This window comes from Thunnus maccoyii, chromosome 19 (assembly GCF_910596095.1).
Source record: "Thunnus maccoyii chromosome 19, fThuMac1.1, whole genome shotgun sequence".
Lineage (NCBI taxonomy): Eukaryota > Metazoa > Chordata > Actinopteri > Scombriformes > Scombridae > Thunnus > Thunnus maccoyii.
The window spans coordinates 17,484,999-17,512,489 of record NC_056551.1 but is presented as its reverse complement, the minus strand read 5'-3'; the positions used below and the strand labels follow the sequence as shown (position 1 = coordinate 17,512,489).

Genomic DNA, 27,491 nt, shown 5'->3' with positions numbered 1-27,491 from the left:
ATGCATTGGTGCAGATATTGAAGGCAAGTATCATAAGGTGGTAAATTTGAGCACGTGTGTGTGTGTGTGTGTGTGTATGTGTGTGTGTGTGTGTGTGTGTGTGTGTGTGTGTGTTTGGGAGGGCCGGTCTGGGGCAGACACAGGCATCACATTGACAATCTAATTCAATATGTCATGGCCAAATATGCGTTAAAAAACAACTCCATGTGATACATTTTTGTGGAGAACTCTTTTTTTTTTAAATGACGCGCTGACAAGCTTACTGTTTAATGGTGGTAACATACAGTAGTTGACCTTTAATTATTTAAAAAAAACTTTGCCATATATTTATACATATTTAACATACAATAATATGATGTCAAGTGGCCAAACACTGCAAAATAAGCTGCTTTTTCAGGGAGTGTGTTTTTCTGATCTGTTTTTCCCAAGGTTACACGGGTTATTTCAAGATGCAGCTTTCGAAGAAAACCGAATCTTTTTCCAAACCATTATACCACATTCCATAAACTGCCAGCAAAGCAGCTGTTGCTTTTGTATTGCACTGAAATGATGAATCATTACAGCCATTTGTTTTGCTATCAGGCCTTTGTAATATTGCTGCTGGTGCCGAAATACATATACATATATACTAAGGAAACAGTGTAGGGTTGATTTTCTGAATGTAGTAATGCCATGCCTGTGTCTGCTTCTACTATCAGTGATTTATTTCCACTATCAGTAAGTATGCTTGTACACAAGCACATGTGTGCGCATGCATGTGTCACAAATTCTTGTATAGTAAGATCTACGAGCGCAGCTTTTTGTGCTGAATAATTTCTGTTGAGGAAGCACGGAGGAGAAGAAAGAGTGGTGGAGATGTTAGAGTAAGAGAGCAAGCAAAAGAAAATGCAGCGTTAAACAGATTTCACAATGTGAGTGGCCGCCCAAAAGGACATTCACTGTCCATTCACCCTCAGACCTTGTCCAAAACTTTCCACTTCCTGCTCAGGCGGCGTGTCACCACAATCACCCGCCTCAGCCCCTGGGATCAAAGATGGCGCCCCCAGTGATCCATCTACACCCTCTAACCCAGCTTCATCCTCATCCTCCTCCTGTTCCTCCTGGACTACTCCTTCACCTTCACCTTCAGCCTCTGCTCCGGCTGCCCCAGACCCGGGGCTGCCCTCTGTCAGCGGTGGGTGAGTCCTGAGAGGGTCCTTGCGGTCTGGATACAACCTTTGCTCTAGGGTCTTGAAATCAGGCTCAAAGGGGAGGTGTACCCCTGCTTGAGGGCCACCCAGTGCCAGGCCCAGGCCCACAGCAGCACCCATGCCCATTCCCGCACGGTACACTTCCATGCCATCAGGCAGCATGGACTTGATCTTGGGCAACCATCGCTTGCGGACACGTCTTGCATTTGTGCACATGTCAGCAGCAATCACATTCATTTCACTCTCCTTGAAGTTAGGGTTGAAATTTTGACAGTAGACTGTAAAAGAGGGAAAACAGCAAAGTTAATGATACAAATTGTCCTCTTTTAAAAATCCATCACATATACTGGATGTGTCGGACAATCAACTCACGTTTGACAGCGTTGAGGACCCTGCTGTCCAGGGGTTTCCTACTGGGGTCACTAGTAGAAGAACGGATACCTGTCCCACAGCTATTGGCTAAAGTGTTTCTGCAAGGCAACAGAGTCAACACCAGGGGGCAGAGTCAGCAACAGGCACATACTGTACAGTGCATAAACATGAGAACACACATAACCAACCGCACTGCACAACATGGCCACAGATGGAGTGTGAAAGTTGGTTTGTGACAAATAGCGGTAGTGTTGAAGTCATGCACAGAAGTCAAGTCTTACAGTAGGCCCTTACAGACTAATACAAACTGTTCTGCTTTGTCTGACATGTCTTAATACTCACCTATCAAAGAACGTGGCTAGCAGACGCCGGAGCAAGACTTTGTGTTTGATACCAGCACATAGATGACAATTCATCAGCTGGCCTCGAGTCATGAACACCTGTGTACCTGTGTGGCATGAAGAAGAAGGATATTTGCTGTAAGGAATCACATTACAACCCATTTCTTTGTCTTTGAAGAGACTCTCTTCCCCCAATTAGTAGTTCATCTTTTATTCTTTTGTTACATTTAAAATTCATGTTCAAGGAGATCTTAAATGGAGTTTAACAAAGCTTCAGCTGTTCAAAGTGGAATTAAAAATCGGGCGAGGGATCGAAGTTGAAGGACATAAAAACAGAACTATTTAAATGATTTATTTCTTTTCAACGCTATGTCTTTCATATTTATGCATTACATATTTAATTTGTGTCTGTTTTAAACTTAATTCAGTTACATCACAATCTGATTAAATCTGACAATGTGGTAACTTTTTGAACTCATGTTCATCAGGGAGAATCTTAAAACTGTTTCTGCCGTGCTCCATTGTAGGGATGATATTGGCTACGAGTTGAGTGATATCAGTCTCTTTGAAAGTCTCTGGTCTGACTGCCAAGAGCAATATCTGGCAGTCAGACCAAAGAGTTACATTTTTGTCTCATCATACCAAAAAATCTATTTCCTCATGCTCTTGGAGCCCTTTAAGTGCCATTTGGCAAAGTCCTGGCAGGCTGTCATATGTTTTTTCCTCCGGAGTGACTTCTGTCTAGTCACTCTACCATAAAGGCCTGATTGATGAGTACTGCAGAGATGGTTGTCCTTCTCTCACGGTCCTCCATCTCTGCAGAGAAACTCTGCAGCTTTGTTTTATCCCTTTCAGACCAAGCGATGTGGGTCAAACCCCACGATGGCAGTTGATCGGAATGACTCAACACACATCATCTGAAATGGCTTCATGACACTCCTCCTGACCTCAGATGCTTCTTTGGGTGAGCAGACGTTTTAATTAGGGATGACAATTTAATTTAATGTTATTGACACTTAAACATAATTTAACTCAGATGTCTTAATTATATGGCTGAGCACTAATGTATATGAGTTGCAGACTCAAGTCCATCTCAGTGGTGATAACCAGAGATTAATCTCTGACAGCAGCCTCATATTAGTCAAACGTGAGTTGAATACATCTGTATGATAGGAGCATTAGAGAAGTCACTGGGTTGTTGGTTACCTCCCAAATCAATAGCTTCCTTGACATATTACCAAGTCTGACTGGATGGTCAGCTCCAGGAAAAGTTTTAATAATTTTAAAGATTTTCTATTTCAGTTCTCTAATCTTCTGAATTTATTACTTGAAACTAATTTAATAAGTTAAATTTAATTTAAACTATTGTATTTTAAAGTATCGAAGGGGAAGAGGTGGAGAATACTTTCAAGTACATGTGACAGGATGTATGTGTTTATGCTTACCAGCTACCAATTCCAGCTTCTCCCCAGGGTCGCCCTCAGTGTAGAGCTTTGGGTGGCAGCGGTAGCCTATCTGGCTGATGAGGCTTGCAGGCAGTGCCACCAGGTCCCTGCGGATCAGCACACAGTTGCGGTTCTCCAAGGCCAAGGGCACCGCTGCCATCTCTGGCTTGTCCTGGACTGATGAAAACAAGCACAAAAAAAAGGTCTCAAAATACACCAAAAACCAAAGGGGTTTTGTGTTACACAGCAAAGCAGAAATAGATAAATGTGTATGCATGAATCCATCCATTTACCAGACTATAAACTAGAAAAACAAAGTTAGACTATCACATACACCTCTTGTGCCCCATATTTAAAGAGAGCCTACAAAGTATAATTAGTAAAGTAGTTTAGGGTATTCTCATACAAGTTTGTTGTGTTTCATAAATGTTTTAAAGCATTGCAGATGTATCCCAGATAAGTTGCGATGCTGCATCAGCAACTTGAGTTTTGGAGGGGGACAGATCCGAAGCTGGGTGTTAGGTTCTTACTCACAAAATAGTTTCCCCTAACCTTTGAGAGGACTTGTGAGTGTATGCAGGTGCAAACACATACACACACACACACACAGAACAGAAAAAATGAATCCATTAATTGCCACACACACATGCACATATTCTATACCGAAAAGTGCAGATTAATGCATTTGTATGTGCATACACACTTATGCCTACACACACGCATACACTCACACACAAACAGGAAAGATGCGCATGGTTCTCAAATATCCCACAATGTCACCCTGGGGTGCTCTGACTGATTGCAGATAGAGTGGGTTTCATAAATATCTGAAACTCTAGAATTTGACAAACCTGCGCGATGCCTTTGAGCTGCAGGATGCTAAGAATAATGGAAAGTGTGTGTGCGTACGTGAATGAAAACACGATTGAATATAGCACCTATGCTTGCATGTGTAGTCAAATGCGTACCAGTATGAAAGTGCAGAAGAAAACCATAACCAAAAGCAGTACAGACCAGCTGTTGTAGCTGTGATAAGGAGTCTGTTGTTGGTCACGATGCACTCCAATCATAACTCCATAAAGCTATCTTTATGCTGAGAGAACCCACACACACACTGGAGGCTCAACATCCTGCTTTTTCAAGATGTGCAGGATACATGATTTATGAAAGATTAAATAATGTAACTAGGATGAAATAAATGTGCATCCTTTTTTTTTTTTGCAAAAATACATAAAAAGTCTGGACAAGGAGCAACTATGTTCCCAAAACCCTACATTTATGGTTATATATATTTGCAAGTCATACCAAGTTTTACTTTTATCGGCCTGATATCAAATGTAAATCCTCCATCTGAGCCAAGGGCAATGGAAAAAGTAATGCACTTAGTCAGATCTTACATGGATAGAAAGTAAATACGATGATAAAATTGATGCAGGATAGCTTGATAGCATCTGCTCATTTGACCCCTTTTTACTTTAAACCACTTCAATTTGTTTGGAGTTAAGAAATAAATGCTAAAATAGTTTGTGTACTGGAACACAATATAAAATATTATTGAGTTTTTTGCCAAAGTTTTTCACTATAGTTTTCAAAGTATGTGAAACGTGAAAAGTATTCGAGAGTAAAGCTTCAGTGATGAGTGCTCTCAGCCAAATATAACATTAGTGATTGAAATATCACTAAGCACCGCAACACTTTACAAAGATTATCTAAAAGGATCAATACAACATAATACTCACTCCCGTAGGGGTTAGCTGAACGTCCATAGAGATGACTATAGGCATCCTCTGTGATTCCGTCATATGGCTCTTCTTCAAACTCCTCATCCTCATTCTGGTAGGATGTGGGACTGTCAGTGGTGGGCAGGCTGGACGATCCAGGACTGGACCTTTCAACTCCAGCTCCTCCTCCTGTTCCACCTCCACTGGCCCCTTGTAGGTGGTAAGAAGGCATACCAGGGATGGGGGTCCCTCCAGCCGTTGTGTAGAACAGTGAACTGGCCCTTGCCAGCCGACTCCCCAACTCCGAAGACGAAATCTTGGTTTGTGTCGAGGGTATTGTCAGGGGTGTTGGGTCAGCCCCCTCTAGTTTAATCTTACGGTGCGGCATGATTAAGGATGGAGACCAACCAGGGGTTGCCAAAAGGGCAGCCACCGCTAGACCGTTACCATTATTACAAGGACTCTGCGGCTCGGATCCCGTTTCCTCTAAGGACCCTGCTGTTTGCGAGTCACAGTGAGGTGAGTTCGCTTTGAACATTAGGTCCATGCCTCTTTCAACTATATGCTGGATTTGGAGGTAGCCAGCTGTGTACATGACCACCAGCTGTTCACTAGCTGCCATGGTTAGCTTCCCTGTATAGCAGAAAGTGAGGATCTGCTCAAAGCAAGCAGGTGTGACTGAGGAGGGCAACTCAAATTGGGTCTTGGTGGAGGTGCTGAAGAGGTCACGAAAGTAGAGGCTGCTGGCAGCCAAAACGGCCCGGTGGGCTTTGAACGCCTGACCTGGTTGATAGAAATAACAGAGAACAGAGAGACAAGTTGATATTGACCAAAAATTCAAGTGTTGTTTCAAAGTTATGTCGCTGAAATAAAATCTCAAGATTTCTAACAAACCAACCTTTGACCAGGATGGATACATCGCAGTAGTGTCCCAGCAGGCGCTGCTCATTAAGGGAGCCCAGAACTGTGGCTCCAAAGTTCGGGATCTCCACATGGAGCAGCTGGGACATGTTGGACGCAGACGAAGAGGAAGATGTGGTTTCAGATATTCACTGCAGACACTGCCAGCGAGAGAGGCATCTATAAAAAAAGAAGGTATGGAGAACGCATTGGAGAACTTGAGATACAGCGATAAAGAAGGAGTGAATAGAAAATGCGTGAAAGATAAAAAGACATGCCAGAGGGAGGTAGAGAGGCGAGAAAGGGAAGATTGAGCGTACCTTAAAGGAAGCAGAGAGCAAGAATGAAAATAGAGTTGAAATGAAGTGAGAAAATGAATACAGCTGAGGGAGAAGTGAGAGGTGTGTGAAAGAGAGATGGATACGAGGAGATAGTGGGTGAGAGAGTAGAGGCATGAGAGAGAAAGGAGGAGTCAAGTCAGTCCACTAAAGAAAAAAAGAAAAACTAATGCATTGCCGTGCCTACTGTACAGTACATGATAACATTGTGAAATACCTTGAGGCTATGTTGTTTTACATGACTTAAATTCCAAGAACCTTGGACTCATTCCATGTATTGCACTCAATGCATCAACAACAATCCTCTGATGACCTGTAAATCAGCCCTAACAACAACTTTTCCCAGGGATGAAACCACACTGAATTCAACCAGTTTTACATATCACAATCACACTTCTCCCTGATTTTTGCCTTCACTAGCATTTGTCCTCTTTTAAAACTCATAACAATACAACTAATCTCATACACACAATTCCATATTAACTTTGATAGCTATCTTCACTCCTTCTCAGTAACATTCTCCAGGCATATTTGCACCTTCTCTTCTTCCCTGAACCTTGTGTCATTGTTTTTTTCTTCTCCCCACCAACCCACACACATACACACACACACACACACATACATATACGCACTAGTTTCATTATTGAGCAATGCTGCAGAACAGTTTCCAGGAATACAAACTGAAAAAAATGTCACCGCCTCTCTCACACTCTCTCTCTCTCTCCCACTTCATGCACTCCATACAAACAGACATGCACTTTGGCTTACTTACATAAAAGTGTGCATGCCTAAACACACGCACACACACACACACGGCACAGGCTTGCATAGGGAAATTATTGTGTACTCTGGCATGCAAGCACTCACCTGGAGAAACCAGCACACAACTTTTCCCCGCTAACAGTCTCTCTCACATGCACAAATGCAGAAAAATGCGCTCACTGTTATCCCAGACACTTCTGACCTGTGTAAGCCAGTCCTCTGGTTGAGACACACCATGGAGCCTTGACACACACAAACACACCACCAGCAAGTCAGGACCGGGACAGAGGAGGAGTAGTTGGAGATGGAAGGAGAGCAGTCTGATGTACTCCGTCTGGTCGACACTCTCTTTCACTTAAAGTGTCATTCCCACTGTCTGAAAAATGATTCTCTCTGCTGTCTGGCCGACTTTTCTCTGTCTGTCTTCCCCAGCATATCTTCTATCTCTATATCTTCCAAAGCCCCATTTTCTCTGCTTGCTGTCTGTTCTAGCGCTGTCTCAAAGCCTCCCTCTGCCTCCCTGTCATTATCTCTTTCTGTTTCTCTCCCCTCTCTCTATTCTCCAAGGGTTGAATTCAACAAGTGCCAGTGTAGAGGGATAGAGAGAGAGTGTGAGAGAGAGAGAGAGAGAGGGGGGGGGGGGGGGGGGGGGGGGGGGGGGGGGGGGGTGGAGGGAGGTGGGGGGATAGGAGAAAGAGAGAGCAGAGCAGTGCAAATCAATGATGAAAGGAGTGGGAGGCTCAGTGTGTGCGTGTGTGTGCATGTGTCTGCGCGCGTGTGTCTGATCAATGCAGTATCTATACGTCGCAGGGAGTGGGAGGGAGAGAAACACACAGGCTACAGTTACAGACAGAGACAGAGACTGGGCAGAGCTAGAGAGAAGCAAAGGAGGGAGGGAGGGAGGGAGGGAGGAGAGAGTTGAGACAGAGAGAAAGTCATTTGAGGACAGTACGAGTAGAGAAAGACAATTAGGTTGAAGCAACTTCTGCCACTTGCCCCTGGACACAGACGCCTATATGGTTTAACAGAAAAAGGAGGAGAATGACTAAGACAAAAGAGAAATGAGAAAAGCTCTCAGAGGTCATAGCCACCATTAATTAATTAGACATCGAATAGTGAAACTTCTGAAATCCCTGTTTGACGCAAGTCAGGAGAGAATGCGTCACATCTTGGTAAAGAAAAGCTTCACCAAACTAGAAGGAAGCTTTAATATACCATAGACAATGCAGTAATCCCCTAATCCTTCCAATTGTAGAATTTAAAAGGTTCATTAAAAACACAACCCGTCATTTGAAGGTATTTCCCGTTTTCTTACAGTCTTTGGAAGACAATAGTTTAAAAAAAGAGGTTTTACCACTGAGCAAGTGTTGTATATTTTCTCTGAATCATGCAAGGACCTCTCTGCCAAACACCTACACACAAGCGGAGAGAAGTACTGTCTTCACGCAAGACTATTTTGTATTTCTGCATGAATTGATAAATTAAATGATTAATTTACGCCTCCGGTTTGGCGGTTTGGCTTATTCAGGTGACATTTCTGTGTTTTCAGTTGTTACTTTTTCTTTGCCCAGAGCATGGAAGTCCTCCCTAAATGTTGTCTTGATGTGGATAAGGGAGGACAGGAGCCAGATGTCGCAGCCTGTGTCAGGCAAGGAAAGACAAAAGACAACGGCTAACAGGGAGGATAACTTCCATAGAGAAGTGTGTGTGGGAGGATATGAATGCAAAATTGCTGTGAATGATGAGTAGGCCTAAGTGCTTTTTTACATTATGTGAACAACATAATATACAAACACATACACATGTAATTGCAGTGTGATTCATGTCAGAGTGAAAACTTCTGTCTGTCTGACTTCTGTGCTGCATTTCGGATGAGGACAGGTGGGTGATTTCAAAATCTCATTCTATCTATTCACCTCACGATACACAATCTGTTTAGAAAAATAAAAAGCTGATGCAGAGCATTTTTATATTTGAGCGTGCCCCCAGAAAGTATACAGACATATTGTGCTTCATTTTTTTTTTTTTTTTTTGCCAAAGAAACCTCAAGTGGAGAAAGTTGTGCTAAACTGAGCAAACTTTTACTCTTCAGTCACAGCGGAAATATGAAAGGGAGGATATCACAAAGCATTCAATGTAGTGAGGCAGACTTTGGTTTAGAGAGCTTTGCCCCAGCAGTGTGATATCTGCACGGCACATATAGGCACACATGAGTGAGCACACACAAAAAGCACAGTCAAATGCAGGAGACACAAATCCACAAACACACTAATACAAACAGACATATACACACTCCCCCCTGTTCTTTCCAACACACAGTCAGGTAATCTCCCTGTGCACACTCAGCAATACACATTCTGTTTGTTTGTCTGTCTGTCCCTCTGTGAACCTGCCAGACTGCTTGTCCATCGGTCCGTCCATCAGTTATTGTGACTATTGTGTCCTTACTCTGCCTCTTCTTGCTTCTCCCCTCTCTCTTTTCTCTCTATCCTTCCCGCCCTGCATACCACGTACCCACTGTCTCTCTGCCAATTAATGCACACAGGGCTGCATTGCAGTGAGGTTGGCGCGTGCCACGGCAGCAAGCACAGTACAGAGTCTACAGACATGCATGTACGTGCCAGCCGGGCAGAGCGAGAGGGGGAGGGAGGGAGGGAGGGAGGGAAAAGAGGAAGAGGGAGGGGGGGGGGAGAGAGAAAGAGCAGAGGAGAGTGAACGGAGAATATGTTGAGTCAAGCAGACAGGACGGCAGAGTGCCACACTGCACATATACACAGACACACAGCCGCAGGTTCATGGAAATGTATGCACGAATGAATATGAAACAAATACGCATGTACATTTACATGATGAGGTGCATAGACACGCACATTCACACACACATAAAAGCGTACCTGTACACACACACACACACCAATACAAACATGAACATGCAAATTGCAACCTCCTCCTGCCTGCATTAAATATAGACTTTGCACATCCCTGATAAAAAATATAAGGCATGAACTCGCTCAACTTGTTAGCCTAATGAGTGATTATATGTGTGCGTATGTGTGCCTCTCTGCTGCTGGTGTCCTCATTTCTTTCTGTGCGTGTTTGCATTTCCATGTCAAAGTTACTCACATACCAAGGCGTGCTTTTATAATCATTGTTATATACCCGGCACTGACTTTTGGCACTGTATGTCAGGTGTGTGTGTGTGTGCCGGTGTCATTTGTAAGTCGAGATAGGAGATTTGAATGCTGTTCTGATTGCTGTTGTCTGCTTTGTTGGAATGTGTTACATTCATTTTAATCAAGGATTCATACCTACGCACAGTGTTATTAACTGTAGCAGCAGGTCCAGGCATATTTGAATAATGTGAAGAAATGAGACGATTCGCCAGATGGCACACACACACACACACACATACACACAGATTTTAATTACTAGTTATACTGTAGCTACCTACCAAATGACAATAGGGTAACATTCAAACATAAAGCCATAAAAGTCTTACACAATTATGATTCATATATTTGCCATTTAGGACTTAATGGAATAGTTCACGTAAGTTCAATCTTGAAGTAAAGTTGGCGTCAACTTTTATTCAAGATACATAAAACAAAAATTTAAAGCTAAACATATATTATGGGGTGAAATGCAGATAAAATTGATGACACTGATTAATATCTCAGTTAAATTACAGCAATCCACGAAAAGAACAGCAAACTGAAAGAAAATTTCAAAGCGAGACAAATAGGGACAGATCCTTCTCATCTTGCTTATGTTGCCTCTATACAATCTCAATATGAACAGTCCCCTCGTTATAAATATTCAGATCCTGCAGTTGTTCTCATGTCTAAAGTGTACCAGACAACAGATTCTATCCACGTTGAGACAGCAACGCTCCCTGGCAACAGTTCTACCAATCGGGACCGAGCGGGTGTCTGCCTGAGTCTGTCTGAGTATCATTATGGGATGTCGAGAGGGAGAGAGAGAGAGTGAGAGAGGCTGCTTATCACTGCTTATAATGCAACATCATTCTCTGTGTATAGCCCCGCTGGGTAAAGTTGTCTGCACATAGTCAGGATCAAAATCATCTTTTCTTTAAAAAAACAAACAAACAAAAAAAACTGTCTCCCTATGATTCACGCAGTTATGTAACAAACAGACAACTATGAAATGATTTGTTGTGGGCTGAATATTGTCTGGTATCTTTCCATTTGTATTCACTCAATATGCACCAATAATGTAACTTGAGGTCTGACTAGGAGGAAAAAAAAAAGAGGCTGAATTCCAGGTTTAACTAATGGCACAATGTTGTCTGCGATACAAAAATGACAACATGAGTATAAAGTCATGTAGAAATCAAATACTAAAGCTGGACAACATGACCTATGACCTTTGAGGAAAGTAATAATAAATATTTTTTAACACATCAGTGCCTGATAATTAACTTCTTGTGCTGGTTAAATTCTGATTTGTTTGTCCTTACTTACAGAGTATGAAGACTTTTCTGGACTGTCAGCGGATGGATTCGTTGAACTTCTGCTTATATGTGACAACAAATCTGAAGTCACTGGTTGTCATTTAAAGCAGCTATAATCAATATTTCATAATAACAATTGATCAAAAGAATATGTGTAATAGGAAAAATCATAGCAATGAACCCACAGGGAATTATCACTCGACTCTGCAGTTTCCCTCAGCTCTCTCATTGTTTTGGTTTTCCGGCCTGCGTCTTCGCTGTTTTGGCTCATTCTCACCATTCATATTTGGCTGCGGCAGAGCAGCTGTTTTCAGCAAAAAGGCTCTAATAAACCCTCTGCACACTAACTGCCCAGGACCAAACAGCAGACATACTGGGGAACAAAGTGCTACATTTAGCTGCATTTTTTTTTTGTCAAGAGTCAGTGGAGACCAAAACAGAGCTAAAAGGAGAGTGAATGTTGGACTCACATTTGCCATGTGGCCAGAATCATGACTCCAAATGAACACAAATGCTACTCTGCATCTGCTGGATGTGTAAATAGGCGTCTAGATGCTAACACATTAGCCATATCTACTTAAAGGGAACATATTGTGCTTTTTGTGACTTTCTGTTATTTATATACTGTAATGATCTTAAAAATCTATGCTAAACATGGTTCAATTTCCAAAACTTTAATGTATGTAGAAATGCTCCCTGCAAGTCAAAAAAGTCCAGGCTTCAACCTTCAACTGTAAACGGCCGTCCTGTAGCCTTTGTTGCTAATTTTGTTGATAAGGTTTTTCCGTGTGTTGTTCACGTTGTGCCCTATCACATTTTGGATTGGATTTCGGCTCGAACATGTACAGATGTATTTGAGAAGTTGACATTTCAAAGAAAGAAAAAGTAGTGAAATCCTATTATTATAGTTTGTTGCATGGTTTGTTGACTTAGCCTCAGGAGCCGGCAGAAGACTCCCAAGGGGCAGCCTCCAAGAGCTGGCCAATCAGAACGGAGTGGGCTCATCAGGATAGGGGCCTTAAAGAGACAGGAGCTAAAACAGCCTGTTTCAGACAACGGCTGAACTGAGGGGCTGTATAAAGTGTCAGTATGAGATACATAAGGAGTTTTTTGAACTGTAAATCATGCAATGTTATACCAGCAAAGTTACAGATTAAATATAGACCTGTAAATGTGCATAATACATCCCCTTTAGAGGATGATCACACATCAGTGTTGTGTTCATAGCTTGCACATTCAAATTTGCAGGTTTTAGTGAGGCAAGGGATGTGCCACAAATAGACTGAACAACATCAATTCCACAATGTACTTTAGGGTTATTAGGTTGGTTGTGTTCAAATGTATTGGAATACTGCAATAGTCCTCAATCGTTTGGTATTTTGAAAAAGTGACAGTTGTTGCAGTTGTTGTAACTATTCTCAATCAAATTATGTAATTCTGACAATTAAATGATTGGATATTGCAGTTTGAGTAAAGTTGGACTCGTAAGAGATTCATAATTTTGTTAATTTTATAAATTTGGTTTATTGCCCAGCTCTATCACATACATACTACCTGCTGCTACTTTACCTTACACTAAATCAAACAGATAAATGCTCAACTGTCATTTGTGATAATGAACAGTAACATCACTGCTAATCCAGCGCAGAGACAAGGGGAAAACACGTGTATACACAAATATTTATATCATATAATTGTGCAGCACCTCTGAGGTGGAAGACAGACTGATTGCGCCTAAAACTCCGATGTGTTTGGGGAATGTATCAAACACTAAGTTGTGACACAAAACTCCTGTAATAGTGGGCTACCTGTCAGTGTAACTTGTAGTTGCAATGATGTGTGTGAGCGGAAACCAGACAGAGGGAAAGACAGTGGATGAGCACGTAATCGTGTATGTGTGTGTGCGTGTTTGTGTGTGTGTGTGTGTGTGTGTGTGTGTGCGAGTGATCCTCCTGAGGCAAAGGCATTGCTAATGGACTCCAAGTGGCTGTGGGAGGTAAACAAACAAACAGTAGCAGCGGCTACTATCACACCAAACTCTAGGGCTAGTGGCTAGGACGTCATGAAGGCTGCATACACCCATATACACAAACCTATCATCTTATATACCCTTGAATATACATGATGACCTTTGGACACACAGTTGAGGGCTGAAGAGGTAGAAATAGAGTGGGAGAGAGAGATTGAAGGTACATGAAGGGAGATTAAAATGAGAGAAGTGAAATTAAGGAGTGGAAGAGAGCAGATAGGAGAACAAACGGACAGAGGACAGAGAGAGGGAGTGTGTGCGTGTGACAGATGCAAATAGAAAAGAACAAGAGAGAAGTTGACAAAGCACAGTCATGGGGAAAGTAAGAGAGGAGTAGGAAAATGAGGCAGAGACAGACAAAGGTAAAACTCAGAAAGAGTTGGAGGTGATGAGAGAAACCGTAAGACAAACAGAAAAAGAGCCTCAAAAAGAAAACATACTAATAGGGTTAAAAAAAAAAAAAATCAACAAACTGTTTTAATCACGAGAGATTCCACCTCCACATTACTGACTCTAAAATGTCATCTCCACCAAAAAGGCTTCCCAGACTGTGTTCTGGGAAAGCAAATCTTGCTACATTACAAAGGAGAAGGGAAGAGAAAACAGTATAACATGAAAACAAACAGGGGAAAGTGTTAGAGGATAAGGGCATTTGGATTTTTCAGTAACACTAAGCTCGTATTGCAGAACCACGGGGGCCTACAGGTCGTTCCAGTTTATAGCAACACTTAAGTGTGACGTTAGAGTGGCGAGAAAACTGGGACTCACGCAAGACAGATATTTTGAACAAATACTGACACAAGACTGAAAATTCCCCCATTTTCTAACTTAAAAGGAAGCTACGTAGACTGTACAGGAAGAAAAGGAGGGAAGAGAGAGTGTGCCATTTCAAGAAATGATTCAGCAGGCTTCAACAGAATGAATGTGTCTATGTTAAGCTGCAACATTTGTGTACACAAGGATACAGTATGTGTACTATCATGTGATATGTCTTTTTTTGGGACAGTTTCTAACTAATAAATCATTTGCATGGGCATCTGCACACAGCCACCATGTGACTTAGCGGGTGTCCAAAATATAACACAGAACTGTACATTTCTCCATGCGCCTAAGGGCCCTAATTTCATGCTGCCACGCACTGAACTTCTGCCAGAAAAGTATAAATCTTGATGGGCTCAAGCTGATTTTTTCCCACCTTTGCCTTGTTGGTCATTTTATGGATTGCCATGACATAAAGAAATAGTTCATGGAGGCCAAACTGACAGTGATGTCAATTTTGGTATATATGGCATCTTTAATTGGGAGGGAGGGTCAGAAAAGGGTTTAAGTATAAGAGCCCCTTTAACTTTTTTAGCACATTGATGATTGTTGCATTACTTATTGTTGTTTATGGTATTTCTTATGCACTTCTCTACTTCATGTTGTTTCTTACTTTAATGAAAAAATTATTTAAAAAATATATTTTCTGTCTACTGCTCTTTCTTACTGCACTTGTACCTAGTCAGCTACTTGAGAATTTGTACCATGGCTCCTTTGAGTCACTGTCTTCTAATGCTTGATTGTCTTACCTCACTTTTGTAAGATGCTTTGGATAAAAGTGTTTGCCAAATGACAAAATGTAAATGTAAGATTGATGTTAGTGTGCTGTCCTTAGCATTTAGCTCAAGCAAAGCCTTACAAAGCCACTAGCACGGCTGAAGACTCTAGTCTTGTTTGAAAAGCAATTCATATCAATTTATATCGACTGTGGTAGACTAAATATTAGAGACACCTCTCAGTATAACACAATATTCAACAGTAGCACAGGCTCCAAACTCCAAAATGGACATAAAGTTGAATCCATACCTCTCTAAAACAGTTTCAGATAAAGCTGAATATTATAACCTTCATGAAGGTAAGATTTATTGTAGGGCCGTACAATTAGACTGCATTAGTTTTAGCTAGGTGTACCGAATAAACTGGCTGAGTAACTGAATGTAAAGAATTAAAACAGAGAAATTTATGAGATTTTTATTATGTACAATGTTGTGTTCTGTAAGTGCAAAGATAGCTGTCTATCTCATAGAAAAGTGAACTCCACTTGAAAGAGACATCATTTGCCCTTGGCATCACGCTTGAGGTGTTTTACTCCTGCCTTGTGACTTTGCTTTGACAAGGACACCACTTTACTCTCAGGAGAAGCTTTTGTGACATCTCAAATGTGCTCCTTCATTTCTAAACTGTGATTGTGGCATAGCAGGGAGTGTACCGGTTTAAGAAGGAGCTAATTGGCAGCCGTTCTGTGCCTTTAGAGCACCTTGATAATTTATTCTTGCAAGTACAATTACAAATCAGGTGTGTCACTGCTGCGCTAACACTCCTGGCCAGAAGATATCTGATACTCAAGTGTGTTAAACTCAGTGGATTTCTGCAGTTGATTGCACTCGGATTCACAAGCACAGGGCCCTAAAACTTCATTGATATCCTCTTTAACATGACCTTCATCTGGGGACAACAGGGACCATGAGATGGCCTGCTGAGTGTCACTGACTGTCACACAAGGACTACAATTAGGTTAGATTTCACAGGAGGTCTCTATGTTTGTGAGTGTATGTGTATCAGTGGTGACACACCCTAGGCATTTGTTCCAAACATGATTTAATTTTCATGGTGCATGAGACAGTGAAACATGAAGGAAATAGGGTGAATCAGCATAAAATGAAAGCTTATCGGCTGTGATCCTGCACAGACATATGCTTTACAGAAAAGAGATACCAAGTGAATGGAGTGGTGAGATAACATACAGGTTTTACTTGTTGGTTTACTTTTATCTACATACTGTATGTATTACAATATTAATATATTGAATAGATTGACTTAGAGTTAAAACCATAATAAAAAAAGTTGATGTTTGTTGATGATTTCTGTTCATGAAGTGCTATTTTCCCAGTCCTTCTAAAGGGCAAAGTTCATACAAATTTCCAAGTCCATATTTAAATTCAGGGACTTTTCTGGAATATCTTTGCATGATTTACAGTTAAAAAAGCTCCTTATTTATCTTATACTGGCCCTTTATACAACCTCTCAGTTCAGCCACTGTCTGAAACAGGCTGTTTTCGCTCCTGTCTCTTTAAGGCCCCTCTCCCGATGAGCCCACTCTGTTCGGATTGGCCAGCTTTACAGAAGCTGCCCCTCAGCAGACTTCTGGCGGTTCCGGAGGCTGCGTAAACCAGTCAGATTTCACTTCTTTTTCTCATTCTTTACTCAAAATGGAAACTTCTCAGATACATCCGTACATGGTTGAGTCAGAATACGATCTGAAATATGTGAGTGGACGGCCATTTGTGGGCATGCGTGAACAATCTGAAGAGCAAGTAGAGGTAACATTGCAAATGGAGCATCCAACCAACTGTCAATCAGCTGGATAGTAGGAAACCAGCGGACGGAGTGTGTATATCGCATCACCCACGTGCATTTGTGTGAGTCCTCATGCACATGCACAATACAAACAAAACCTTGCTCTTTAGCGCTACTAGTGGTCAAAAACTCTACAGGGTACCTTTAAGGGTGCTACTATATGAGAAACATATTTAATTTTGAGGTGTTTACCGTACCATTAATGTTCTTCTTCCACTCGTGTCTTTCACTTCTAACTATTGCAGTCTTTTATGGTTGATGGTCATTTTGTGCTTCTGTTCTTTATATCAACATTGTGATCTTTGTCTATGAAGATTCAGTTATCCAGGTCAAATAATGATCTAGAAGTCAAAGCAAGCTGGATTTGATGTTTTCCATGACTGATCCAAGGAAATTCATCGGTCCTAGGGACCAGTGGGGAGTTACCAGGTTTTTAAAAATCTTTAGGTGTCTTTCAGTGACTTATTAACTAAAATCTAACAACTTCAATCAAGTTTCAAGCCAATAACAGTGACAAATAAAATTGTTGAAATGTGGTTTCAGTCAATGAGTGTTAAGTGACAGTGATAAAAAAGCAAAAAAATGATAAGCTATCTTACTTCTTACTTAGCAATTTCACAGCCTCATTGATCTCAGTCCTCTTAATCAGCAAGATTTGAGCCTTCTGAAAACTAAATAACTCTAACTATTAATAATTCATGGGCATTCCTCTGGCAAAACTACATACTCTGTCTCACTGTAATGGCTTTCCAGCAAAATATTGAAAAATTAGAGCTAAGATTTTATTACCTTCTGCTCTTGCCCTTATTTAGCTCTAATAATTGACCATTTCAGGACTTCAGGTGTCTAAACTGGTCTAAGTTTATTTCCTGTTGCAGTGTTTTGTAATGTTAGCAGGTGTATAACTACTGGGAATAGGTGACATGTTGCAATTCAATTTCAATGAAAAAGTAAATAGGTATTCATGTGTTGTGACAAGTCAGTGGATTTACATCGAAGAACAATTAAAATAGTGGCATTTGACAATGACATTTCTCTGCATAAGAAAAACCCCAAAATTTTAGATTCTAGCAGGGATGCCATGATGAAAAAAAAGGAAAAAAAAACAACTTGAATGACTGTATATTTAGGTTTCCTGTGCATACAGTGAATAAAGGAGAGTGACACAGAAGTAAAGTGAGGGGGGAGATATGGAGAGCATAAACATGCCATTTTGATCACCCCGCGCTGTTGTTCCTGAGCTGAATGTTCTACAGTGACACATGCGTGACATCAGAGCAGCCCAACATGTCCGCCAGAGGAGCCCAGTGCAATGCAAAAATGAGGACACATCTTTCAGCATCAGTGCCCCACTGTCTACAGACAGGCATACACAAACACACACACACCCACACAGACAAAGACATACAGAGAGAGCGGTGCCCACAACGAGTTCCCCATGTACATTTTTCAATTAGAGCAAAGAGAATGCTGTAATTCATTCTCTTCCATGAAAAAAAAGCAGAGGGGGAACGAAATGCTGTTTGATATCATGATCATGGTAGGTGAATCAAAAGAATGTCTCATGACATGCAGCAAAGATTTCCCTTGATAAAAATCACAATGTTGTCTAGTGTTAAAATGTATCATAAAAGACGGTTTGTTCAAGTGCGCAGCAATACATACACATTTATTTGGAGTGCATGCACTCACTCTGCCCTACCACCACCCACTCACACACACTTTACTGTGACCTACGAATCTTCCAGTCAGCACCAGACTAAGCTAGCATACATGTGCTCAAATAACATGTCACCTTGGATAACCTCATCACACTGGTAAAACACTGAAAGGGCCCTCGCTGGCCTATGTGAGCACAGCTTTTTTATCTCTGTCTCAAGTCAGAGTTGAGTAAACAACACAGAAAAAGGCAGCTCGCTCACACAGCTAAAAAATCTCATGTATTTTTCCATAGATATACGTATGTACTGTATAGATGTTGGTCATACAGTTGGGGATGAGAAAATTATGATTGCTAGTTTCACAAAAATGAACACACACATAAAAGGAGTGCTTACAACACATATTTCTATGTGTTGCAGAAAATGATCAGCTTGCAATATGGAGCAATGCGGCCTGCTCTTTTCATGTCCTAGCTACAAAGGGGCTTTTTATCAATGAAAATATGATTATTTATGTTAAAGCTTAGTTTGATATTTTGGAAAATTCGCTTTCTTGCCAAGAATTACATGAGAAAATCAATACTACTCTTATCTTTATTGTAAATATGAAGCGACAGCCAACAGCTCATTATCTTAGCTTAGCAAAAAGGAAAGCTAGCCTTGCTAGCAGCTTTGAGGATCTACTTAACAGTGCTGCTTTTAGCTAAATGCTCACATCAGCATACTAACATGCTCACATGCATGTTGAAGTTTAGGATAATTTTGGACCTGATCATGGCGCTAGATAAAACCTCATAATTCATCCTCTGGGGACCACATAAGAAAAAGTTCAACCTCATGGTGGTGGTGGAGGAAAAGTCAGGGTGTCACCAAAGTTGGTAGAGCTAATGGTCTGCGAACCATGAATATCTGTACAAAATCTGGTGCCAAAAGGTAAATGTTGAGATATTTCACTGGATTAGTGAAAACTTTGACTACCAACTGTGTTGGTGGCGCTAAAGGAAAAGTCAGAGGATCACCAAAGTCATAAGAATTGATCTTCCAGGGAACTTTAAGATCTGTATAAAATAGTTGTCAAGATATTTCACTCTGAATCACATATGTCAACCTCATGGTGGCACAAGAGGAAAAGTCAGTTCATCCTCTGGGGACCACAAATGTCTGTTTGATGGCAATCCCTACAATTTTATTGAAATATTTTAGTCCAGACCAAAGTGGTCTATCCAGCACCTCTAATGGTTGCTTATGAACATGTGACTTGATATCTAATTTGTTTAATCTGTACAAAAACCTAAGAGTAAAAACGACAAGTTGTGGTTTAATGGGAGGTTACGAACTGGGCTATTTCTTGGCCAGGAGCAGTGACTTCCTAGAGTCTTGTTGCCGTGAGGTTGCCAGGAAACCAGCTGGGTTTTTAATTTTTATTTTTTTTTACGTATGACACAAACACGATATAAACTGTTAATTAGTGAGCTTTGGAGGTGCTGGTGGGTGGATTTCTTTTAACCATCTGTCAGAACCAGCCTAGTTTTTACCCCAATTTCCAGGAAGCTAACTGGCTACTGGCTGGAGCTTTATATTTAATGTAGCGATGTGAGAGTGGTATCAATCTTCTCTCAGCAAGAAAGCAAATACATTTATTTCCAAAATTGTGGAACTTTTCCTTTAATATTGGGAAATACATTTACAAATATGGGGTAGATCAAGGGATTAAAGAATTAAGTGTTGTCATCAGAATAACCACAAAACAAATTAAATTTCCAGAAATAAAACATATTATGAACCTATAAATGTCAAACCAAAGTGTCTTTCACCTTCTGCAGGGAACACAACTGTAATGATGTGCATCAGGTAGGTAGTGCTGTTATTTAGCAGTAATTGCTAACGCATGTTAGCTGTGGAAATGGGAGGGGGGCTGTGTGCTGAAAAACTACCCGCCTCAGATTCCTGTCTTTTTCCACTGGCCCCCACCAACATTCTGCCAGCCTCTCAGTACATGAAGAGCACATACAGGACAGGTCATCGCCACAGAGAGGGGGTCAGCCTATTTCCCTTCCTCACTTATTACCTTAAGCGCTAATTTGCGAGCTTTGTTTACTGGCAGGAGTCTTGAGAGAGGCTTGAAGTTTGCAGCAATTTAATTATGTACAGCATACGGCAAAAGAGCATGGAAAATTGAGGTGGGCTGCAAGGATAAATGCCATCCACAGTGCTCTCTCTCTCTCTCTCTCTCTCTCTCTCTGTCTACTTCTATGTGAGTGTGTGTGTCTCTGCACGATTCTGCGTGTGTGTTTGTGCGTGTCTGCGTGTGTCATCCCCCCGAATTATACGTTTGACTTTCACAGTAAGCCTCATGTTCCCTCACTATAACTTTGAGGATCTGAGAAAATTGTTCTAAACCTATTTAGGCCACTGTCTTCAGTTACAATGAAGCCATGGCAAAGATAGGAGGAATTAAAAAGTTGATCTAAGCCCACACACTTTCTCAAGAGATATTTACACGAATGCCAGAGATGTTATGATCGTGAGCCCTAATGTACTGTGATTCAAATATACAAAGGGAGTTCAACACAGGTTCCCAGAACTGGAAATCAAGTGCCAGGTAATACTAAGCATGATCACACAAGCAATGAAATAAGCCCTCTATAAGGCTACATAACCTTCATGAATTTTTAATGTGCTGATGCCACAAATACCGTCAAATGAGGCGAAATAGCTTTGACTATGAAGTATCATTAAGTGCAAAATCTAATTCTCCATCCTGTTTGAGAACGCAATCTCATGACTGTATCAGAAACACATCCCCGTCATACTTCTCAGCACTCTATAATTCTCTGCTATGGTTACGTGCTCCTATTCATGCTGAAAATACTTGGAACAATCAAATGTGCACATGCTCCCTTTCTTTTCTTTTTTCTACTCAGGCACAAATGCACAGACATGCACAATCACACACACACACACACACACACACACACACACACACATACTCACGCAACACAGGCACGACATTCATGCCATGTGATCTTGCTAGGCATTATGCCAACGGCCAAACATGTCACTTACCAGAAATCTCTGAGACAGAGCGAGAGAGTGAGACAGAGACAGAGAAAGGGGGGAGAGAGAGAGAGACAGAGAGAGTGGATTCTGCACATTTGTCAGTTTGTGAGAGCTCAAGTGTAAGTACAGTACATACACAGGGAACATGAAATTTAGCTGCTACAGTCATCTGCGATGTACTGTGGTGTGGGGGCCGTCAGTTCTGAGAAAAAAAGAGACACGTGATCTTTGAGATCTAATGTGGAATTGTTCTGAGGAACATGCCATGTTTACTGTTCATTGTCTAAATTCTTGGAGGGCTTCCTGAAAAGCACGTAGCGAGCCAAAGCAACACAAATCAGTTACATTTCAAGACTCCTAATAGCTTTTGCTGATCTTCTCTTTCTCTCACTTGCTCCCTCGCTCTTTTTTTTTCCTCCACTTTTCCGTATTTCGACACATACATAGATGGACTGTAGCTGTGTGTTTTGTGGACAGTACATGACAATAAAGCGGCCAGATTTAGATTTTATGGTTTCACAAACTTAGATCCGTAGCTGCTTTATTATCTCTGTGTGTGCTTCGAACCACAATAAGAAATGAGGGTGCAAAATAAACAGAAAGGCAAACATACTGTAAATGCTTATGTTTTTTTATCTTATCCTCAAATGTGTTTTCCTTGAGTGAAGCTGCAAGTAGGAGGCAGCGGCAACAGCATGTAGTACAGTTCCTAGAAAAAGAATTCTGGCACATTAGCTACATATTAAATGAGCAGAGATTCGAGGAATTCGAGGAACTGCCCTACCCTGTTTTGTGGCTTTGGTAATCACCTTTAACGCCTTACACACATGGCCTAAAAACAGTGTGTCTGCTAAGCAACAGAATCTTGTCAGATAAAACAACACGAGAAAGGCTTATCTTGCGGTGCCAACTTCACAGATGAAGTCATACGCGCATTATCAAGACACCTAAACGGCTTATCTGTCTTTTTTTTTTATTATTATTCTCCTTTTCCTGACCAAAAACTTTCACTATTGGTTCAGGTGGGCAATGTTAGCCATCCGGGTAGCTTCTGTATATGAGTTAGCAGACAGGCCAGTGGAACATTGGTCATTTGGATGTAATTTAGTTTATCTAAGTAAATTTATCTTTCAGCTGCGTTGCCAAATTAGCCTATTTGGCATTCAATCTGATTTGATGTGACTCCCAACTTAATTTTGGCTTTGATAAGGAAATATGTGGACAAGGGCAGGTCAATGGGGCCTCCAATTTTGTTTGCTATTCATCTGCATTTCATGAGTTCATGAGAATTTATACCCCTATAAACCCACTCATGCAGCTGAGTGGATACTCTCCCTGTTCAGGTAACTGAGTAATATTTGTATCTTACAAACCGTTTGGATGGTGAACAACAAAGTCATCTCAGGTTTACAGAAATATACAGGCGTTTATACCGAACTAGTCTCGCATTGTCAAACCTGAAACTAAGCTTTGGCTGTTCATCAGAGAAAAGAACTACAATACTGTACTTTCCTTTCCTTTAAATTGTTTGTTAGCTTTCTGCAAAAAACCATGCCTCAACAGGAAAAACTACTTGACAAAGGGTTTGCGTATTGACCAAATAGAGCCAGTGCCATACAGACCTGGAAATAGTTCAGTATGATTTGCGAGCACATTTTAATTGTTGCCACTTGAAGGAAAAAACAACTTGACACCTACACAAGAAACTACTGTGTGCTGGAGTACAGGCTTACAGATTTGGCAAAAAAAAAAAAATAAAAGAAAGCAAAAACTAGAACAAGCTTCACCTTAGAAATATTTGTATTTTTGAACAGCTGTGACATTATGTGATCAAGCTATGCTGATGGATATCTACAAACCAAACTGGTTTAACATACAGTACATTAGAAAGATATTTCTTCACAGTTATCTTAACTGCGTGGATTTCAATTCCATGAACAGCAATCAACAAGCCTCAACACACACAAACACACACGCGCACAACAACAGCAGCAGTGGTCTATCCATCAGGGTTTAACTAGAACAAGCCCCGCGCTACACAGAAAATGCAAGGCGTGTGTATGTATGAGAATATGATGTATGACTGGTGCCCTGTATCGCATACCATCAGCAATGACTCATCACTGTCTCAGGAAGGGAAAATCACACACATATAAACACACTCCCCACACAAGTATACACACATACAGAGAAAAGTGCAGCAAGCATGAGGGCACATACACACACACACACAAGCACACACACAGCAAATGAATTTCTTACTGGCTCTGTGTGACTTGCTCAGAGTAGTCTGGTACTTTTAGGGGGACTTTTTAAAATGTAGTTTTGATCAATATATGTCTTCTAATCACGCAAAACTCTTGCAAAAACAAACCTCTGATTAAGTTTTTATATGACAGTGAGCAGTTTTACTCTTCTTCTGAGTGTGTTTTTGTAAAAACAGTTAGGTTAAAAAAAAAACACTTGACACCTTGAGGTCACCTTGAGGTACCTTGAAATCACCTTGAGGGAGTTTTTTTTTCCCAACTGCTAGACATGTTTATCAGGTGATGGTTAATGCTATCCCGTATCCCTTGCAAAGCTCTGCGGGATTTTTATAGAGGTTGTAACCCTGTGTGTGAGATAACACCAACTCTTGTTCATTTAACAAGAGATGAGGCAAGTCTCCTCAATGAAGCAAGAATCTCAAAGTCTTTGTTTTTTTTTTTTGTTTTTTTTTTCCTCCCTCTCTCGCCCGTTCTGTCACCATCCGCATCAGTTATATTTGAAACCGAGCTGTCGTTCTCTCTCCTTGACACTCCCCACTTGCACACAGCCCCGGGCCCCCTTGTGGAATGCTGTATAGTGTGAGGCCTATGGAGGAAGGGCATCCCGGGACACAGCAAGAACACGCACCACACACACACATGCACACACGAGCAAACACACTCACCAACACACGCAAACACGCACACACAGACAAATACAGCTGTTGGGAGCCATCACAACCCTTTGGCAGACGCCCAAGTCAAAGACGAGTGGTGTTGGAAGGCCTCCGTTTAGAGAGAAAGAGAAAAAAAAAAAAAAAAAGTCCCATATTTTCCATGTATGTTGTGTTAAACACTGAAGATAGAAACTTGACAGTACAAAGCCACATTACCCCGAACTGATTTCCCCGTAGTGGGGGGCGGGGAGGAATATCATAAACTAGATAAAAGCTTTGTGTTGCCTTAGGGTTGGCAAGCACACCTACAGTATGGATACATACTCATTTAGATATTCAAAAGGAAAGTACAGTTACATTCACTATGATAATTTTGCATGGGAGAAGCAGAAACAGAACAAAAAACACTCTCATGTGGGATTCAGAATTGTAAAATGGTGAAGGGTGTATTTTTATATAAGCTGTGAACTTCACACTATACTCGAATGATTCATGCGACTCTATAAGAGTCAGCTTTCAGCATCTAACCTGTGTAACATCTGTCTGATGCTAGATATACTGTAAGTTACACACGTAAGCTCAGGGTTGTAACCACATGACAAAGAGAAGATATAGACCATAACAAACTTGCAAATATTTGGGATTTTTTTAAAATAGTCATCTTGAAAGCAAACACACAGCTCGACTAGAAAACAAAAATGAGAGCAAGGTGATGGAAAGAAAGAGCTTGTGCAAGAGGGAGGGAAAGTGACAGGAAATGAAGAAAAATTGCCACAAGCTACACACCGGCTAGCCACACACTTTACATGTACACACAAGGAGGAGGGGGGGGTATTATATGTACTGTATATAGTCAGCTGGCTACAGGGTTCAGGTAAGGTTAACGTCGCCTCAACTGACAAGTCTTGACACCACAGGAGGAAACAGTCAAGTGAATGGATGAAACTTATTTTTCAACTTTTCACACGTATCTTTAATATTGCAACCAATTTCTTACTCTGATGAACTTACAAACATAATGAATCAAAGTGTTTTAATCCCTTTTTTTTGCCCGAAGACAGAATTTAAGTACTAAATAATACATTTATATGACATCTCTTATAACTATGAGGCAAGTTATTAAAGGCAAAATTTAAAGAACTAACCTTGAACTAACAGTGCAATTTTAATGCAGGACAAAAAAATGCTTATGACAGCCAGTAGTATTGAATCATATTAAAAATCCTACACTTGTGAAATAATGGTCCATGACAACAGCAACAACTTAGTTGCTTTGTAAGCAATCATGCAACCTATAGGACTACAATAGATGCATTATGGGTGGAGATTTTTTAAGGGGATTTTGACTTCATCGTGACGCAAGACCGATAATATCATGCCACTTTCTCCACTCATACAGTTGAAACTATGACAACACTATTTCCTGTGGTTTCAAAAGTGCTGCCCAAATTATCATCAAACTACAATCTTGCGAAGAAAAACTACAAATACTACCAGTCTGATTAAATTCTTCTTACTGACGCTGTGGGAATCACCTATCATCCTCCGCGTAAAAAAAAAAAAAACCTTCACATTTCGTGATATTACTTGAAAGTTATATTTACTATGAAAGTTTAAGAGTCTAGCTCAAGTTTAAGTGGTAGTTGTTTTTTTTTTAAATAAAAATGAATGATCATACTGTACTGTCAGCAGATTGCAGGGGTATGCAGATGCCTACTGTACACATAAAGAGGGAGAAGCGAGGGAGTAAATGCATGGTAAAACCTATGCGTCATACATATCAGGCACTGTAAACATCAAACCAAGACAGAGGGGGATATATTTACCCGATTCGTCGCTATTCCATAAACTGCAGCTGCAGATGTGGCACACGCTTTCTCTTCGGATAACCTACAAAGTTTGCGGGGTGTAGAAAAAAAAAAGCAGGCCCCGGTTTTCCCTCGTCCGCTGGCTCTACTCTATCACTCTCGTCCTATCTTGGCCGCTCGTCCCCCATCTCTCTATCTATCCCACTCTCTCTTTCTCTCTCTGCCCGCTTCTGTCCCTTTGCAGGAAGTGAACGCCGCTCACATGAACAGTATACGGACTGCAAGCAGCCTGACATCATGCACCAGTCGGTAAAGAGTTCTTTTTAAAGACACAGACATTTCGGTAGGACCTGCCAGGTTACTGTAGGTACACTACTCTACTGTAGTCTACGCGGCAAATGGGCTGTCAGCAGTGTGTACGGTCATATCGTGCGCCTTTATGGACACATGAACTCGGTGCACTCTGCAGGCTTAAAGGTGCAGCCTACTGTATTACCAGCCTAGAGGACGAGTTATAGCACATACCAACTCTGGGTGTAATGTTGTATTATTAAAAGGCTAGATGGGCGCATATTCAGTGTACATGGGTTCCTTGTGCTCCTAAGAAAATTTACATGTGTGGTTACCTCACGTGTCCTTATGTGATGACAGTTCAGGCTACATGATGCGCATGTGTGCTGTTCAGCTAAATTATAAGCGCCAACTGCTGGCGGTGTGGGTGTGACCTGAAGTCAACTTTTCTTTACTGCAGGAGGCATGCAATATAATATCACAGTGGCACAGTACACTAAATCACAGCCACATGCTACCGTGGTCAAGCTAAACAGAATCATATATACACACACTTATATATATATACATATATATATATATATATAAATGTGTGTGTGTGTGTGTGTGTGTGTGTGTATATATATATATATATATATATATATATATATATATATATATATATATATATATATATATATGACATTTATCACATTTCTACCTTGTGTTAAATTTTGATTCATCGCTCAGTCTTACACAACTGTGGCAAATGTATCGCTATATTTACATACTCGCCCCAAAAAT

General features: G+C 41.0%; 1 protein-coding gene across 3 annotated transcripts; it reads right to left on the bottom strand.

Moving 5' to 3' along the window:
• Positions 1-223: 223 nt before the first annotated feature.
• On the bottom strand, positions 224-27,238 carry LOC121886078 (nucleus accumbens-associated protein 2). Of its 3 annotated transcripts, none has more exons than XM_042395994.1 (7): positions 27,044-27,238; positions 5,968-6,149; positions 5,088-5,852; positions 3,349-3,525; positions 1,905-2,010; positions 1,563-1,660; positions 224-1,468 (listed from the first exon to the last, which is right to left on the bottom strand). In XM_042395994.1, the coding sequence occupies exons 2-7, from the start codon at positions 6,077-6,079 to the stop codon at positions 936-938; spliced, it is 1,791 nt and encodes a 596-aa protein (XP_042251928.1). In that variant the 5' UTR covers positions 6,080-6,149; positions 27,044-27,238; the 3' UTR covers positions 224-935. The 3 variants fall into 3 exon arrangements, with proteins under 3 accessions (XP_042251928.1, XP_042251926.1, XP_042251927.1); XM_042395992.1 differs by lacking the exon at positions 27,044-27,238 and adding an exon at positions 26,436-27,030; XM_042395993.1 differs by lacking the exon at positions 27,044-27,238 and adding an exon at positions 7,272-7,585.
• Between the last annotated feature and the right edge of the window lie 253 nt (positions 27,239-27,491).